Genomic DNA, 15,387 nt, shown 5'->3' with positions numbered 1-15,387 from the left:
ATACCATGGTCAATACTCTTGTAAGGGTGTTTGCTGTGCAAACAGATTAATCAAGAACATGGTAGTCCGTGTATGAGGGCATATAGTAGTGCTGCTGAACATATTGTAGGAAAATGTATGGACATTGTTACGAAAGATGATCTTGTGATGATGTGTCATTTCTATGAGTGTGTAAAACTATCACACTTCAGGTGTCAACAGCACTGTACACAGACAACTGACCTTGCAAAGGTTTATTATTATTATTATTAAGTCCCGTGTGGCTCAGTTGGTAGAGCATGGAGCTTGCAATTTCAGAGTTTGTATCCCACGGGGACCAGTATAAAAAAAAATGAAAATGTATGCACTAACTACTGCAAGTCACTAAGAGCATCTGCGAATTGACTAAAATGTCATTATTAATCATTTGAATCATACATTCATATAAAACAAATGGTTTTCTAAAAACAAGATCAATGTGACATTACATGGAATTGTTTTTAAACAAATGTTGGCTCGTATCAGTGCATCAATGAAGTCATGAAGACGATCACAGTGGTCTTCACTTTTCATACCCCTTTGTATTCATGTGCACAGTAACCTGTAAAGAGAGGCTCAGCTGGGATACCACGCCTGGGGAGGGAGAGAGAGTTACCAGTCAAGAGAGAGGACAGGAAGAGAGAATTACCACATTGTATTCTACCGTCAAGAGTTGATCATTCTTTTTACTACAACTGGGGGGCCACCATGGAATTAAATAGAACAGTAATACAGAGAAGTAAACTTAGCAAAAAAAGAAACGTCCCTTTTTCAGGACCCTGTCTTTCAAAGATATTTGGATCTTTACGAATTAACTTCACAGATCTTCATTGTAAAGGGTTTAAAACACTGTTTCCCATGCTTGTTCAATGAACAATAGACAATTGTTGAACATGCACCTGTGGAACGGTCATTAAGACACTAACAGCTTACAGACGGTAGGAAATTAAGGTCAGTTATGAAAACTTAGGACACTAAAGAGGCCTTTCTACGGACTCTGAAAAACACCAAAAGAAAGATGCCCAGGGTCCCTGCTCATCTGCGTGAACGTGCCTTAGGCATGCTGCAAGGAGGCATGAGGACTGCAGATGTGGCCATGGCAATAAATTGCAATGCCCGTACTGTGAGACATCTAAGACAGCGCTACAGGGAGACAGGATGGCAAACCACGTTTAACAACACCTGCACAGGATCGGTACATCCGAAACATCACACCTGCAGGATAGGTACAGGATGGCAACAACAACTGCCCGAGTTACACCAGGAACGCACAATCCCTCCATCAGTGCTCAGAATGTCCGCAATAGGCTGAGAGGCTGAACTGAGGGGTTGTAGGCCTGTTGTAAGGCAGGTCCTCACTAGACAACAACGTTGCCTAAGGGCACAAACCCACCGTCGCTGGACCAGACAGGACTGGCAAAAAGTGTTCTTCATTGACGAGTCGCGGTTTTGTCTCACCAGGGGTGATGTTGAATTAGCGTTTTATCATTAAAAAGGAATGAGTGTTACACCGAGGTCTGTACTCTGGTGCGGGATTGATTTGGAGGTGGAGGGTCCGTCATGGTCTGGGGCAGTGTGTCACAGCATCATCGGACTGAGCTTGTTGTCATTGCAGGCAATCTCAATGCTGTGTGTTACAGGGAAGACATCCTCCTCCCGCATGTGATACCCTTCCTGCAGGCTCATCCTGACATGACCCTCCAGCATGACAATGCCACCAAACTGCTCTTTCTGTGCGTGATTTCCTGCAAGACAGGAATGTCAGTGTTTTGCCATGGCCAGCAAAGAGCCCGGATCTCAATCCCATTGAGCACGTCTGGGACCTGTTGGATCTAGGGCTAGTGCCATTCCCCCAGAAATGTCTGGGAACTTGCAGGTGCCTTGGTGGAAGTGGGGTAACATCTCACAGCAAGAGGTGACAAATCTGGTGCAGTCCATGAGGAGGAGATGCACTGCTGTACTTAATGCAGCTGGTGGCCACACCAGATACAGACTGTTACTTTTTGACCCGCCCTTTGTTCAGGGACATATTATTCCATTTCTGTTAGTCACATGTCTGTGGAACTTGTTCAGAATATGTCTCAGTTGTTGAATCTTGTTATGTTCATACAAATATGTACACGTTAAGTTTGCTGAACATAAACGCAGTTGACCATGAGATGATGTTTCTTTTTTTGCTGAGTTTATATGTATCTCTATGGGCACGACTTACTGGACCATGCGACAGCGGTGCTTGGCTAGACGACTGTAGGCATCGTTTAGGTCCCTCACATCCCTGTCACTCCACAACCGCTCCCCCACAGCACTGGCACGGGGCCTGAGCATAGGAAACACATTATGGGACCAACAGACTTCTTAGTAATTAATCTGTAGGCTATAACATTGCTGAACATATGTGTGAGATAATGAAACATCCTTTCTCATCTATTATTGATGTGGCGTTGCCTGGTGTACCAGAGTCTAGGGGTCAGGTTGGTAGCATCCACATATTCTCCCCACAGACATGCCTCTCCTCCAATCACCAGCTTTTTCTGGGCATCTGTGCCTGGGTTCAAAGGGTAATTTAGGGGTCAGGGGGTAATCACCTTCACATAAACATCATATATGTAAACATTTATGTATGCCAATTTCTGTATTTAATCTTACCATGTGAACACAGATTTTGGAGGGACATTTTTCTGCTACTTCAGTCAACAGGTTTACACTTAGTTGCACAGAAATCCAAACCGTGTGACCATCGGCTCATTAGAAAAAAAGCAGATGGCTTTTGGCACGGTGGGGGTTTTCCCTATTCAGACTCAGAAAGTGGGTGACCTCAGAACTGTCACATTAATCCACTAGCACTCTACAACAGCAGGGCCAGGCAAAGTCTTTCTTTATCACAAACCATAAAGCAAGTCAATCACTATTGGTCTTTGCTGCCCTACTGTTAATATTGAGTGAGGTATTGTCAGTGGTGGAAAAAGTACCCAATTTTCATACTTGATGAGAAGTAAAGATACCTTAATTAAAAATGTCTCAAGTAAAAGTGAAAGTCATCCAGTAAAATACGACTTCAGTAAAAATCTAAAACTATTTGGTTTTAAATATTCTTAAGTATCAAAATAACATGTAATTGATCAAATGTACTTAAGTATCAAAATAAGTATAAATAATTTCAAATTCATTATATTAAGCTAACTAGGTAGCACAATTTTGTTGTTTTTTCATTTACCGATAGGCAGGGGCACACCAACACATCAAACGACACGTGTTTAGTGAGTCCGACCAAATCAGACAGTAGGGGTGACCAGGGATGTTCTCTTGATAAGTGCGTGAATTGGACCCTTTTTCTGTCCTGCTAAGCATTCAAAATGTACCAAGTACTTTTGGGTGTCAGGGAAAATGTAAAATGTACATTATTTGTCTTTAGGAATGTAGTTGAGTAAAAGTTGGCAAAAATATAAATAGCAAAGTACAGATAAGATTATTATTTTTTTGAGACTTACGTAGTACTTTACACCACTGGGTTTGTGATGAGTGTTGGGGCCAGTGTGCAAACCTCCTCAAACCCTAAAATGAACAAGCACCAACTAAGTTGGACATTTTAAGGATGCACGAGTTGTACCAACACAGCAAAGACCAGTAAGAGCCGAGGAATCGTACTTTCCCAGAAATAAAGCCTCTGTCCAAAGCATCTAGATGGGCTGCCTGTGTAAACACAGCCATATAGGACACACACCATTGAAGTTCTATGGGTCGGCCTTGTAAATGGCCTGCCAGTCTTGGCCGTAGGAGATGCGGTTGAGGTACCAGGGTGTGGAGAGCAAGGTCTGGTAGCCCGATGCTGTGACCCTCATCATCTCAGCCTCGTTCTGCTACTGGTTGCCTTTCCACATGTGGATTAGTGAGTCTGCCTTCAGCTACATACAGTAGACACACACAGATACACATGCAACATGTGATTGAGAAATAGCCTTAGCACATTCAAGATGCAAAACAACAGAGCAGTGACCAATTGAAGTAGCGGTCCTCTTGTCAGATGCTTCCGGTGGGGTGGTTTTCATCAATGCATTGGCATTAGTCTCTCTTCGGGGGTAGAGATCACAATACAGATGGAGCAAAGTCCAAAGTTGCCTGCATTTGTAAGGTTTTACAGTGCATTCGGAAAGTATTCAGACCCTTTGATTTTTTCCCCCACATTTTGTTACAGCCTTATTCTAAATCGACACACAATACCACATAATGCAAAGCAAAAGCAGCTTTTTAGCAATTTTTGCAAATGTATTAACAATAACCTGAAATATGAATACTTGACATAAGACCCTTTACCCAGTACTTTGTTGAAGCACCTTTGGCAGCGATTACAACCTCGAGACTTCTTGGGTATGACGCTACAAGCTTGGCATACCTGTATTTGGGGACTGTCTCCCATTCTTCTCTGCAGATCCTCTCAAGCTCTGTCAGGTTGGATGGGGAGCGTCGCTGCACAGCTATTTTCAAGTCTCTCCAGAGATGTTTGATCAGGTTAAAGTCTGGTCTCTGGCTGGGCCACTCAAGGACATTCAGAGACTTGTCCCGTAACCACTCCTGTGTTGTTTTGGCTGTATGCTTAGGGTCGTTGACTTGTTGGAAATTGAACCTTCGACCCAGAGGTTCTGAGTGCTCTGGACCAGGTTTTCATCAAGGATCTCTGTACTTTATTTTGTTAATCTTTCCCTCAAGCCTGAGTCTCCAATTCCCTGCCGCTGAAAAACAACCCCAAAGCTTGATGCTGCCACCACCATGCTTCATTCTTCGGGACCTTCAATGCTGCAGAATTTTTTTGCCACCCTTCCCCAGATCTGTGCCTCAACACAATCCTGTCTCAGAGATCTACGGACAATTAATTCGATCTTATGGCTTGGTGGGACCTTATATAGAAAGATGTGTGCCTTTCCAAATCATGTCTAATCAACTTGTAGAAACATCAAGGATGATCAATGGAAACAGGATGCACCTGAGCCCAATTTCCAGATGTATAAAAAAATATATATATAAAAAATTTTTTTTTAAATAAAAAAAAAAATATATATATACTTGCAAAAAAGTGTCTAAAAACCTGTTTTCGCTTTGTCAGTATGGGGTATTTATTGTATGTAGATTTATGAGGATTTTTCAATTATTTAATCAATTTTAGAATAAGGCTGTAACGTAACACAATTTAGAAAAAGAGAAGGGTTCTGAATACTTTCTGAATGCACTGTATGTCAATTTCTTGCTCATAATGTTTAACATGCTACAGTGTTACTGGTCTTGAATGTAACCCTGATATAAGAGAAGCATTGTGCAGCTGAAAAACAACGCATCATGAATGCCAAGTGAACATGTACAGAAAGGAAAATAACTGACAATGTAGGAATTGTCAGGGATAGTATTTGGAAAGTAATACCGTGCAACAAGCCATGAAGATGTATACTTCGGGCCACCTGTCAACATTGTAATACTGTGTTTCTCAATAATGGTCCTGGGGACCCAAAGGGGTATTTTACTTTATGCCCTAAAATTACACAGCTGATTCAAATGATCAACTCACCATCAAGCTTTGATGATATGAATAAGGTGTTTAGTGGTAAGGCAAAAACAAAAATACCCCTTTGGGACCCCAAGACCAGGATGGAGAAACATTTGTAATAGATGTAAACCAGACACTTTTTCAACTGAATAGGCTGCTCTCAAAACCAGCAAGCACTAATGGCACAACATAGAGCCGTACCCGCCTTCCAACAGTCACCATCTCCCTACAAAACTTTCTTCCAGAGAGCAGAGATTTCGATACAGCTGTGCAATATTAAAGCGCAAACCTGTTGAGTGAAGTCTTTCAGTTTTTAATCACTATTTTGGCATTTTCAGCCCTGGCGTGTTAGGGCAAAACACAGGGAAATTCCCATATATATATATTTTACACACGTTGAGAGTACAAAAACACCATCTGATGAAGCCAACTGACCCTTGAAGCTGAGCGGCTCGGCTCTGTAGAACTTCTGCCAGTCCTGTCCATAGCTAATGTAGTCTAGGTACCAGGGGGCGGAGAGGATGGTGGTGAAGCCCGCCTCCGTCACCTTCTGAAGCTCCTCCTCCACCTTGTTCCCCATCCACACATGCACTACCGTGTCCGACTTCAACTGCAAGTATTACACTGATTTGTTAGACTCCGAGAACATATTTGTCTGTGTATTATTTGTGGATGTGGTGGTCAGACTTGGGTTTCAAATAGCCGATCGATTCAAATACATTGAGCGTTTGCTTGAGTCTGATGGGAATTCGATTAAGCTTCCTCGAATCCCCTCTGCGGGGAGGGCCAGATGGGTGGTATTTTCAGTTTTGGGACATTTCTATTGGTCTATTAATCTAGGCAAGCTCAAACAGACACAGATAGACTTATGTGTGTGAACCAAGTTCTGGTGGTTATCAGATAGAGTTGGAAAGGAAAAGCTAATACTAACAGGGGGGAAACTATAGAAGCTAAGCCATGAAACTAAATGTACTACTATGTAAACACCAGGCAAGAAGTGAGTAGGGTAACTGAAGATATACTGATTATAGAAGTATCAGAATTTGATTTCAGAAAATGACCCTTTGATTTCTAGACATTAGAGTGGCTGCTTTTCACTCTGCCAGTGCTTATAACCGCTGTTGTTCTGCTACCTTAATACCGTTGTCAAAGACCTCCTGCCAGATCATGTAGCCCTTGTTGGTAGTGGTGACAATATCCAAGAGCCTATCATGTGACAGAAAATAACCACATGATAATGTGAATAATTAAGCTTAAGAAAGAAAAAAAGAGTGGAAATCAAGAAGAGGGAATCTTTGAGAATATATGGATAAATTACGGTTTTTCAGGTTGGCTGAATGAGTGATCAACATAATTTGTTTCACTTTAAGGCCATCCAGAGGTCTGAATGAAGACACACCTCTGGATGTAGAAAGACTCCAGCTTGCTGTAGTCCATCCCAAAGCCTTGCTGCTCCATGAACTTCTGGATGTCAGGGTTGGACTTCCTGTGGATCACAGAGGCAGAAAGTGGAAGTGTTTTTATTGATGTGCTTGATGTTGGCCAAGACACAGCCTACAGTACGGTTTCTGTGATTTAACTTCCATTGAGTGTCAAACAAACCAGTGTCACATGGCTGTTGGCTATTGACAATTATTGTGGTCATAAATTTGTAGTGGATGAGGAGTCTGTGGTTAAGTGGGTGCTGAATATGTTAACTGTAACTCCCATTGGAAAATGCATGTTAAATGTCCCTGTCTCACCAGCAGCTGAAGTCGACCTCGTCTCCTCCCAGATGGACGTAGGCATCAGGGAACACTGTGTTGACTTCCTTGAAGAACATGCTCATAAAGTCATAGGTAGTGTTGAGCATGGGGTTGACCGGTCCGAACGAACCAGAGGGGCTGGCTCCAGAGTAACAGGGGGTCAGCAGGTCCTTCTGCCCTGGAAGGGGTGAGCATGAGGGGGAGGGAAGCATGAGTGAGAAGGGTGCATTCGAGAGGAAGGAGGTGTCATTTGGTGCAGATAACACCAATGCAATATCAGGTAGCTGCATATTTCAGTTAAATTCTTACAAAAAGATTATGAAAATGTGCATGTCTGAAGGACAAAAGACAACCCTGACCCCCTAGAAATGAACCCCTCGATACAGCCAGAAAATGTTCATCTGAATGACCCCACATTCACCTTTGCCCCATGACTGAGTGTGCCCAGGGGTGTCAAACTCAGGGACAACCCGAATGCCCCTTAGGCGAGCAAACTCGATGATCATCTTCACATCAGAAGGCGTGTACACATGTGTGTACGGGTGGTATGCTCCCTGCAGTCACAGGATAGAAACAGTTATCTACACACACATGTGTGTACGGGTGGTATGCTCCCTGCAGTCACAGGATAGAAACAGTTATCTACACACATGTGTGTACGGGTGGTATGCTCCCTGCAGTCACAGGATAGAAACAGTTATCTACACACACATGCTGCTCCTGCAGTCACAGGATAGAAACAGCTCCTGCAGTCACAGGATCTATCACACACATGTGTGTACGGGTGGTATGCTCCCTGCAGTCACAGGATAGAAACAGTTATCTACACACACATGTGTGTACGGGTGGTATGCTCCCTGCAGTCACAGGATAGAAACAGTTATCTACACACACGTGTATGCTCCCTGCAGTCACAGGATAGAAACAGTTATCTACACACACATGCTGCTCCCTGCAGTCACAGGATAGAAACAGTTATCTACACACACGTGTGTACGGGTGGTATGCTCCCTGCAGTCACAGGATAGAAACAGTTATCTACACACACACACGGGTGTGCTCCCTGCAGTCACAGGATAGAAACAGTTATCTACACACACATGTGTGCTCCCTGCAGTCACAGGATAGAAACAGTTATCTACACACACATGTGTGTACGGGTGGTATGCTCCCTGCAGTCACAGGATAGAAACAGTTATCTACACACACATGTGTGTACGGGTGGTATGCTCCCTGCAGTCACAGGATAGAAACAGTTATCTACACACACATGTGTGTACGGGTGGTATGCTCCCTGCAGTCACAGGATAGAAACAGTTATCTACACACACATGTGTGTACGGGTGGTATGCCCTGCAGTCACAGGATAGAAACAGTTATCTACACACACATGTGTGTACGTATGCTCCTGCAGTCACAGGGTATGCTCCCTGCAGTCACAGGATAGAAACAGTTATCTACACACACATGTGTGTACGGGTGGTATGCTCCCTGCAGTCACAGGATAGAAACAGTTATCTACACACATGTGTGGAAGGGTGGTATGCTCCCTGCAGTCACAGGATAGAAACAGTTATCTACACACACGTGTGTACGGGTGGTATGCTCCCTGCAGTCACAGGATAGAAACAGTTATCTACACACATGTGTGTACGGGTGGTATGCTCCCTGCAGTCACAGGATAGAAACAGTTATCTACACACACGTGTGTACGGGTGGTATGCTCCCTGCAGTCACAGGATAGAAACAGTTATCTACACACACACGCTCCCTGCAGTCACAGGATAGAAACAGTTATCTACACACATGTGTGTACGGGTATGCTCCCTGCAGTCACAGGATAGAAACAGTTATCTACACACACGTGTCACAGGATAGGGTGGTACACATGCTCTCCCTGCAGTCACAGGATAGAAACAGTTATCACATGTGTGTACGGGTGGTACACACACATGTGTGTTACGGGTGGTATGCTCCCTGCAGTCACAGGATAGAAACAGTTATCTCCCTGCACACAGGATACAAACAGTTATCTACACACATGTGTGTACGGGTGGTATGCTCCTGCAGTCACAGGATAGAAACAGTTATCTACACACACGTGTGTACGGGTGGTATGCTCCCTGCAGTCACAGGATAGAAACAGTTATCTACACACACGTGTGTACGGGTGGTATGGGTCACAGGATAGTATGCTCCTGCAGTCACAGGATAGAAACAGTTATCTACACACACATGTGTGTACGGGTGGTATGCTCCCTGCAGTCACAGGATAGAAACAGTTATCTACACACACGTGTGTACGGGTGGTATGCTCCCTGCAGTCACAGGATAGAAACAGTTATCTACACACACATGTGTGTACGGGTGGTATGCTCCCTGCAGTCACAGGATAGAAACAGTTATCTACACACATGTGTGTACGGGTGGTATGCTCCCTGCAGTCACAGGATAGAAACAGTTATCTACACACACACAGTCACAGGATAGAAACAGTTATCTACACACACGTGTGGGTGGTATGCTCCCTGCAGTCACAGGATAGAAACAGTTATCTACACACACGGGTGTGTGTCACAGGATAGAAACAGTGGTATGCTCCCTGCAGTCACAGGATAGAAACAGTTATCTACACACATGTGTGTGGAAGGGTGGTATGCTCCCTGCAGTCACAGGATAGAAACAGTTATCTACACACATGTGTGGAAGGGTGGTATGCTCCCTGCAGTCACAGGATAGAAACAGTTATCTACACACATGTGTGGAAGGGTGGTATGCTCCCTGCAGTCACAGGATAGAAACAGTTATCTACACACACGTGTGTACGGGTGGTATGCTCCCTGCAGTCACAGGATAGAAACAGTTATCTACACACATGTGTGTACGGGTGGTATGCTCCCTGCAGTCACAGGATAGAAACAGTTATCTACACACACGTGTGTACGGGTGTATGCTCCCTGCAGTCACAGGATAGAAACAGTTATCTACACACACGTGTGTACGGGTGGTATGCTCCCTGCAGTCACAGGATAGAAACAGTTATCTACACACATGTGACATTTACATGAAACATGCATAATTTATGCACGTCCTGTACTTCATGATCACAATGAAGTTCTGGTTATATATCCCTACATCTATTATTACAGATGTGTTAGCAATATGATGGCTCTACCTAGCCCTCCAATAGGCCTTGTGAAGCACCGACCATATTCTTTTCACATTTCACTTTCGCCATATCCCCTTCACCCATCTAGTCCTTTCAGGTGTGGGAAACTGAAGGCATATCAGCTGAAATGGGACCAGGATATCAATAACAATGCCCATGTACTCACATGTTGACTCAGCTGGGGGAAGGTACGGCTCAGGTAAGGGAAGGAGGGGTCATCTACTATGTGCCAGTGGAAAACATTGAATTTGTTCCACGCCATGGTTTCCTGTGTATGGATTGGGGGAGAACATTATGTTATGAGTATGATGTTATGTTATGCCATTATTAGAAATTGAAAATGATTTGATCATATGGCCAACGCAAACATTTAACCATAACAACAAAGTGAACTGAAATCAGGATCCATGTATCGTCCTCTCACCAGATTGGCTAAAATGACTTTGATGGGCAGGAAGTGACGAGAGGTGTCCAATAAGAGGCCTCGATGTGCAAACCGTGGGAAGTCGTGAATGTCTGTCCTATTGATGCTTTTCTGTGAAAAAAAATAAAAAAAGTAAAATGAAATTATTATTGAAATATTGGTACAATTTACACAATGAATACTGAGTCACTGAGGCCAAAACCACAATGTTTGATTGAAAATAGCTTGCTAAATTGAGGGCAACTGAATGTCCAAATGTGTTGATGCAATACAAACACTTGGCATAATAACAAATTAAAACCGGTGAGGTAGTTTACTTCCGTAATCATACGACTGGTGTTCAGACATGGGTGAGGCCTCCTGGTTGAATGTAGCAAACTATTCACATGGCACTAACGCAAACTTACTGCTCCATATTCATCCTTATACACCAACTGGCTAAAAGTCTCCAGACCTAGCAATTAGGAAACGAGACACAGACAATGGTTAATCAACAGAGTCACAATCGCAACGATTGCAAAGACATGCTTTACAACTAGGGATGTGCTAGGGATACAACTAGGGATACGTACCTAGAGGTATGGGCTCCGATACCATATAGGACAGATACGTTTTTTAGTTTGAAACGATTTGTGAGTCGGTTTGATATGTGGCGTGTGTCAATTATGTATGTCTATAGTGCATGTACTATGTAGGCTCCTGAGTTGAGCCATAAGGGAGACTAGGCATCTACCATCTCATTACCACTATCAGATTAGGGGGGTGCACTGTAGCCTGTTTTTGGTCCCCCCACTTTGGTTATGAAACCACCATCACACACACTTGTCATTTTTGCAGATGAAATGTTTGAGATAGCTTATTTCTAAATGATAAATATTGATTCTATGACATTAGCTATGACAAGGCCAATACATAGCACAACTTTGGATTTCACCCCCCCACATATCAAAATCAAATGGGTTTGATCATTTGGAAGTTAACAGAGTGATCTTCTCTTCTCTCACTTCTGCCACACAGTTCTCCTCGCAAAAGTGATTGCTGTCCTCGTTATGAAGTTATGAACTTTACCCTGTATATCAAAAAAAGACCAAATACTCTTGATTGTTTAGAGCAAAACTACCAACACTATTGCAGACGCTCTTATCCAGAGGGACTTACAGGAGCAATTAGGGTTAAGTGCCTTGCTCAAGGGCACATCAACAGATGTCACCTAATCATCTCTGGGATTTGAACCGGCAAGCTTTCGGTTACTGGCCCAACCTCTTAACCGCTAGGCTACCTGCTGCACAGTGCACAGTTTGATTAGGCTACTGATATTGCCTGGAGATGTTCTGCATTCAAAATGACTTGTAGATCAACAACAAAATAGTTAGATGCAGTTTGACACTGAAGGGTAGGACTTCAGTTGTCACAATAGATGGTCTTTTCGGAAGGTATGAAGAACGTAATATGAGCAACGACAACAAATTTAACTTCTGATTCAGAACGTTTGAATAGATTTTCTGACCGATGCATGCTACATTTGGGTCAGTTTGGGGTCCGCGAACCAATGCACTTGTATCTCAAACATTTGGATCTGTGACCGATGGGTATCGGTGAATTGTTACATCCCCATTTAAAACACACTGCTGCAAACTGGATATGTCTCAAATCAAAGTTTGCCATATGCACAGGATACAGTGTAGTGTTGTCAACAGTACAATGAAATGCTTACTTGCAAGCTTTCCTCTCAGGACAACAGTACTATAGAAAGTATAAGTCTCAAAGATCAGGTTATGGAGATAGTACTTTCTGTAGCTCTCAAGGTCTAGACACAAGAAACTCTAAAGGCAACCACAAAAGTTGCACATGGGTTATGAAAACAAACAATAAAGGGTTATTATAGTGTGAAAATAGAGGATGTCGTGACGGTCTTGAACAAACCTCTTCATCAGAATATAAACAGTGTGTAGAATAAAAGCCATGACCCCTACCTCTCAGAGCTCCCCACACCTTAGGTGCTTTCAGCACAGCAACAGGAGAGTCCACTGACAGTTTGTCTGTGGAAAGGCAGAGAGAACACAGTCCTATGTTGCGTTTTAAAATGTGTTAACATCCAATCATGCAAATTGATTCAAAGACATACATTTGTCATGGTTACCCATCTAGGTAAGTGAATGTTTCTTCTTTGATATGTAAGTAAATACGTTCATTTCTCTATTAGTTTGGGGCCTTGAAACTCATCCACGACCAAACATGCATGTGTACTACTGGTGTGCATTCATGAAACAGTAGCTAAGGGCCTTCACAACAAAGATCTGACCGTAGAATAAATCCATTATCTCTAAGACAATCCAGGTAATCCCTCTGTGGGATAATCTCAATTGCATTTTCTTGATTCTTCTCGACTGCATCTCAAAACTCAGAGGTCCTGCCCTTCTGACCATCTCATCCAATGGGCCTCCCTCTTGGTCTACCACTGACGTAAAATATACTGGCAGACGTAAACTACACCAGAGGATCATACTCCCCTAAACACTGGTGTGGGACGATGAGACCTCGATCCCTCTGGGGAGGCCCCTCCACTATACGACTGAAGTCTCTTCCATTTGCATATATCCTGCTCCAGTCCCAAACTTGAAAACATGTGCCCATAGTCACAGAGTCTCAGGAGTGCTGATCTGGGATTAGGTCCCCCCCTGACCATATGCTTTAGAAATCAGATCCTGTGTTAGCACACTCTGAAAGTCTTTGTGCATACGGACCCTGTCTTAGAACTCCAGCACCCGTCTTTTCTTACTAGCACTGACTTTGCTGACAGCGGTTTTATTGTGGTAAAATGTACATGTTCTCTCCCCTAGCTACCTTAAGATGAATGTGTAACAGTATAGCTTCCGTCCATCTCCTCGCCCCTACCTGCGCTCGAACCAGGGACCCTCTGCACACGTCGACAACTGCCTCCCACGAAGCATCGTTACCCATCGTTTGACAAAAGCCGCAGCCCTTGCTGAGCAAGGGGAACAACTACTTCAAGGTCTCAGAGTGAGTGATGTCACAGATTGTGCGTTAACAGCGTTTCATCCGCTAACTAGCCATTTCACATCAGTTACAAATGCACTATAATTGTAAGTCGCTCTGGATAAGAGTGTCTGCTAAATGACTCAAATGGAAGAGAAACACCATGCCTGTGAACTCACATGACTCGTCAGATGTCACACTGGGGTAGCTGTCACACTCAGAGTCAGCTGATGTGATCCACACCTGTAATTCAGACATGTCAGAGGCCATTGCCTTTTTGCTCTTGTTTTGCCCTTGTTTTCTGGAACTGGTAAAGATGTACTCATCATACCTGAAGGAAGGAGGAACAAAACCAGTGTGTCATGTTTGTGTGACAATTGGTCTAGAACCCCAGGAAGATAAGAAATGTAAGTAGAATATCTATCCATAATACACTTCAGCAGCAAGCCACTTGTATTTATACATTCAGTTATCTAGTACTTTTGAAAAACATTCAGATTGATACATCTGTAGGCCTAATCAAATAAAAATGGACTCCAGGCATTTAAAGCAAACGTTATTCAAATGGGACATCTGCAGTTTAAACAATAATAAGCGACACCTTTTGGGGTCAACAGTTTAGGGTTGGAGCTGGAGAAATGTAACGCCTCATTCATAAACCCATGAGGCAATTCATTTATATTCTTCAAGAATCAATGGGTACATTAATTTAAGAGTAAAACTACTGATGTAGCAACCGCATATTGCCACTTTAAAAGGAGCTAACGCAAAACAAACAAATCATGAAAGCATGCTGATTGATGCCTGTTATTTACACGACTCGGTCGTCTTACCTTCGATATGCATTTTGAAGAAGTCTGCAGCTCGCACCAGAAGACGATTCTTTAGCGTCGAATATATGGAAGCTAGCACCGCTGAGTTTGAATACTACCGTGGATATTTTGACTTTCTGAGGCAACGGCCAAAGAGATCCATATGGAGAATCACCCAGAGTAGGCTCCTCGTCTATTTCAGCGTCATTATAATCATAATCTTGCGTTGCCCAGCAGACAACAACCGCGAGCAACAACGCTGCAAACTTCAGCGTCGCAAACATGATGTGCTATGGTGTTGCCAGTCGGTTGACAACTGGCAAGACTGCATTAGCCTCGAGCGGGTGGGGCTTGAATCAATGTGGAAATAGGACGAAATCTAATCTAGCAAATCATATAAGACATGTCTTTATTTATATATTGAGCCATGAGACAGTAAATCACTGAAAACCGAGCATTTGTTTGGTTAATGGTCAAGCAGCCAGTGTAATATGTGACCACAGGGACTGGCTAGATGACCTTTCAATCTAGCTATCTGAGGACTTTCAACTCATAAATCATGTAAATGAAATATAAATACATTATTTATGAGTTAGAGGTCCTCAAGATAGCTAGGCTATTTATTGTAAATACCTACTATAAGTATGAGTGTCTAGAATATCTCCACAAACACATTACAACATGATTAT

The 15,387-nt window shown here is 43.1% G+C and overlaps 1 protein-coding gene across 3 annotated transcripts; it reads right to left on the bottom strand.

Moving 5' to 3' along the window:
* Nucleotides 1-218: 218 nt before the first annotated feature.
* Nucleotides 219-15,169, bottom strand: LOC115120426 (beta-hexosaminidase subunit beta-like). Of its 3 annotated transcripts, XM_029649367.2 has the most exons (14): nt 14,720-15,160; nt 14,066-14,217; nt 12,863-12,928; nt 11,297-11,343; nt 10,890-11,000; nt 10,632-10,733; nt 7,718-7,850; nt 7,294-7,474; nt 6,951-7,037; nt 6,685-6,757; nt 5,987-6,161; nt 2,473-2,563; nt 2,231-2,335; nt 219-612 (listed from the first exon to the last, which is right to left on the bottom strand). In XM_029649367.2, the coding sequence occupies exons 1-14, from the start codon at nt 14,980-14,982 to the stop codon at nt 549-551; spliced, it is 1,650 nt and encodes a 549-aa protein (XP_029505227.1). In that variant the 5' UTR covers nt 14,983-15,160; the 3' UTR covers nt 219-548. The 3 variants fall into 3 exon arrangements, 2 of the variants coding, with proteins under 2 accessions (XP_029505227.1, XP_029505244.1); XM_029649384.2 differs by lacking the exons at nt 14,066-14,217; nt 14,720-15,160 and adding an exon at nt 13,785-13,802; XR_003862148.2 differs by lacking the exons at nt 219-612; nt 2,231-2,335 and adding an exon at nt 3,740-3,920 and having other exon boundaries at nt 2,477-2,563; nt 14,720-15,169.
* Nucleotides 15,170-15,387: the final 218 nt, after the last annotated feature.

The sequence above is a fragment of the Oncorhynchus nerka genome, linkage group LG4, assembly GCF_034236695.1.
Source record: "Oncorhynchus nerka isolate Pitt River linkage group LG4, Oner_Uvic_2.0, whole genome shotgun sequence".
Lineage (NCBI taxonomy): Eukaryota > Metazoa > Chordata > Actinopteri > Salmoniformes > Salmonidae > Oncorhynchus > Oncorhynchus nerka.
The sequence above is the reverse complement of the archived record's forward strand: the minus strand, read 5'-3'. Positions and strand labels throughout refer to the sequence as shown.

What these genes read in the sequence shown, in the direction of transcription:
- LOC115120426 (XM_029649367.2), bottom strand. Translation starts at nt 14,982, where the DNA reads ATGTTTGCGACGCTGAAGTTTGCAGCGTTGTTGCTCGCGGTTGTTGTC. An exon ending in ATAAGGATGAATATGGAGCA is followed by an intron (nt 11,001 to 11,296) that starts GTAAGTTTGCGT and finishes TTTTTTTCACAG; the next exon opens with AAAAGCATCAATAGGACAGA. An exon ending in TCCCCCAGCTGAGTCAACAT is followed by an intron (nt 7,851 to 10,631) that starts GTGAGTACATGG and finishes CTGTGACTGCAG; the next exon opens with GGAGCATACCACCCGTACAC.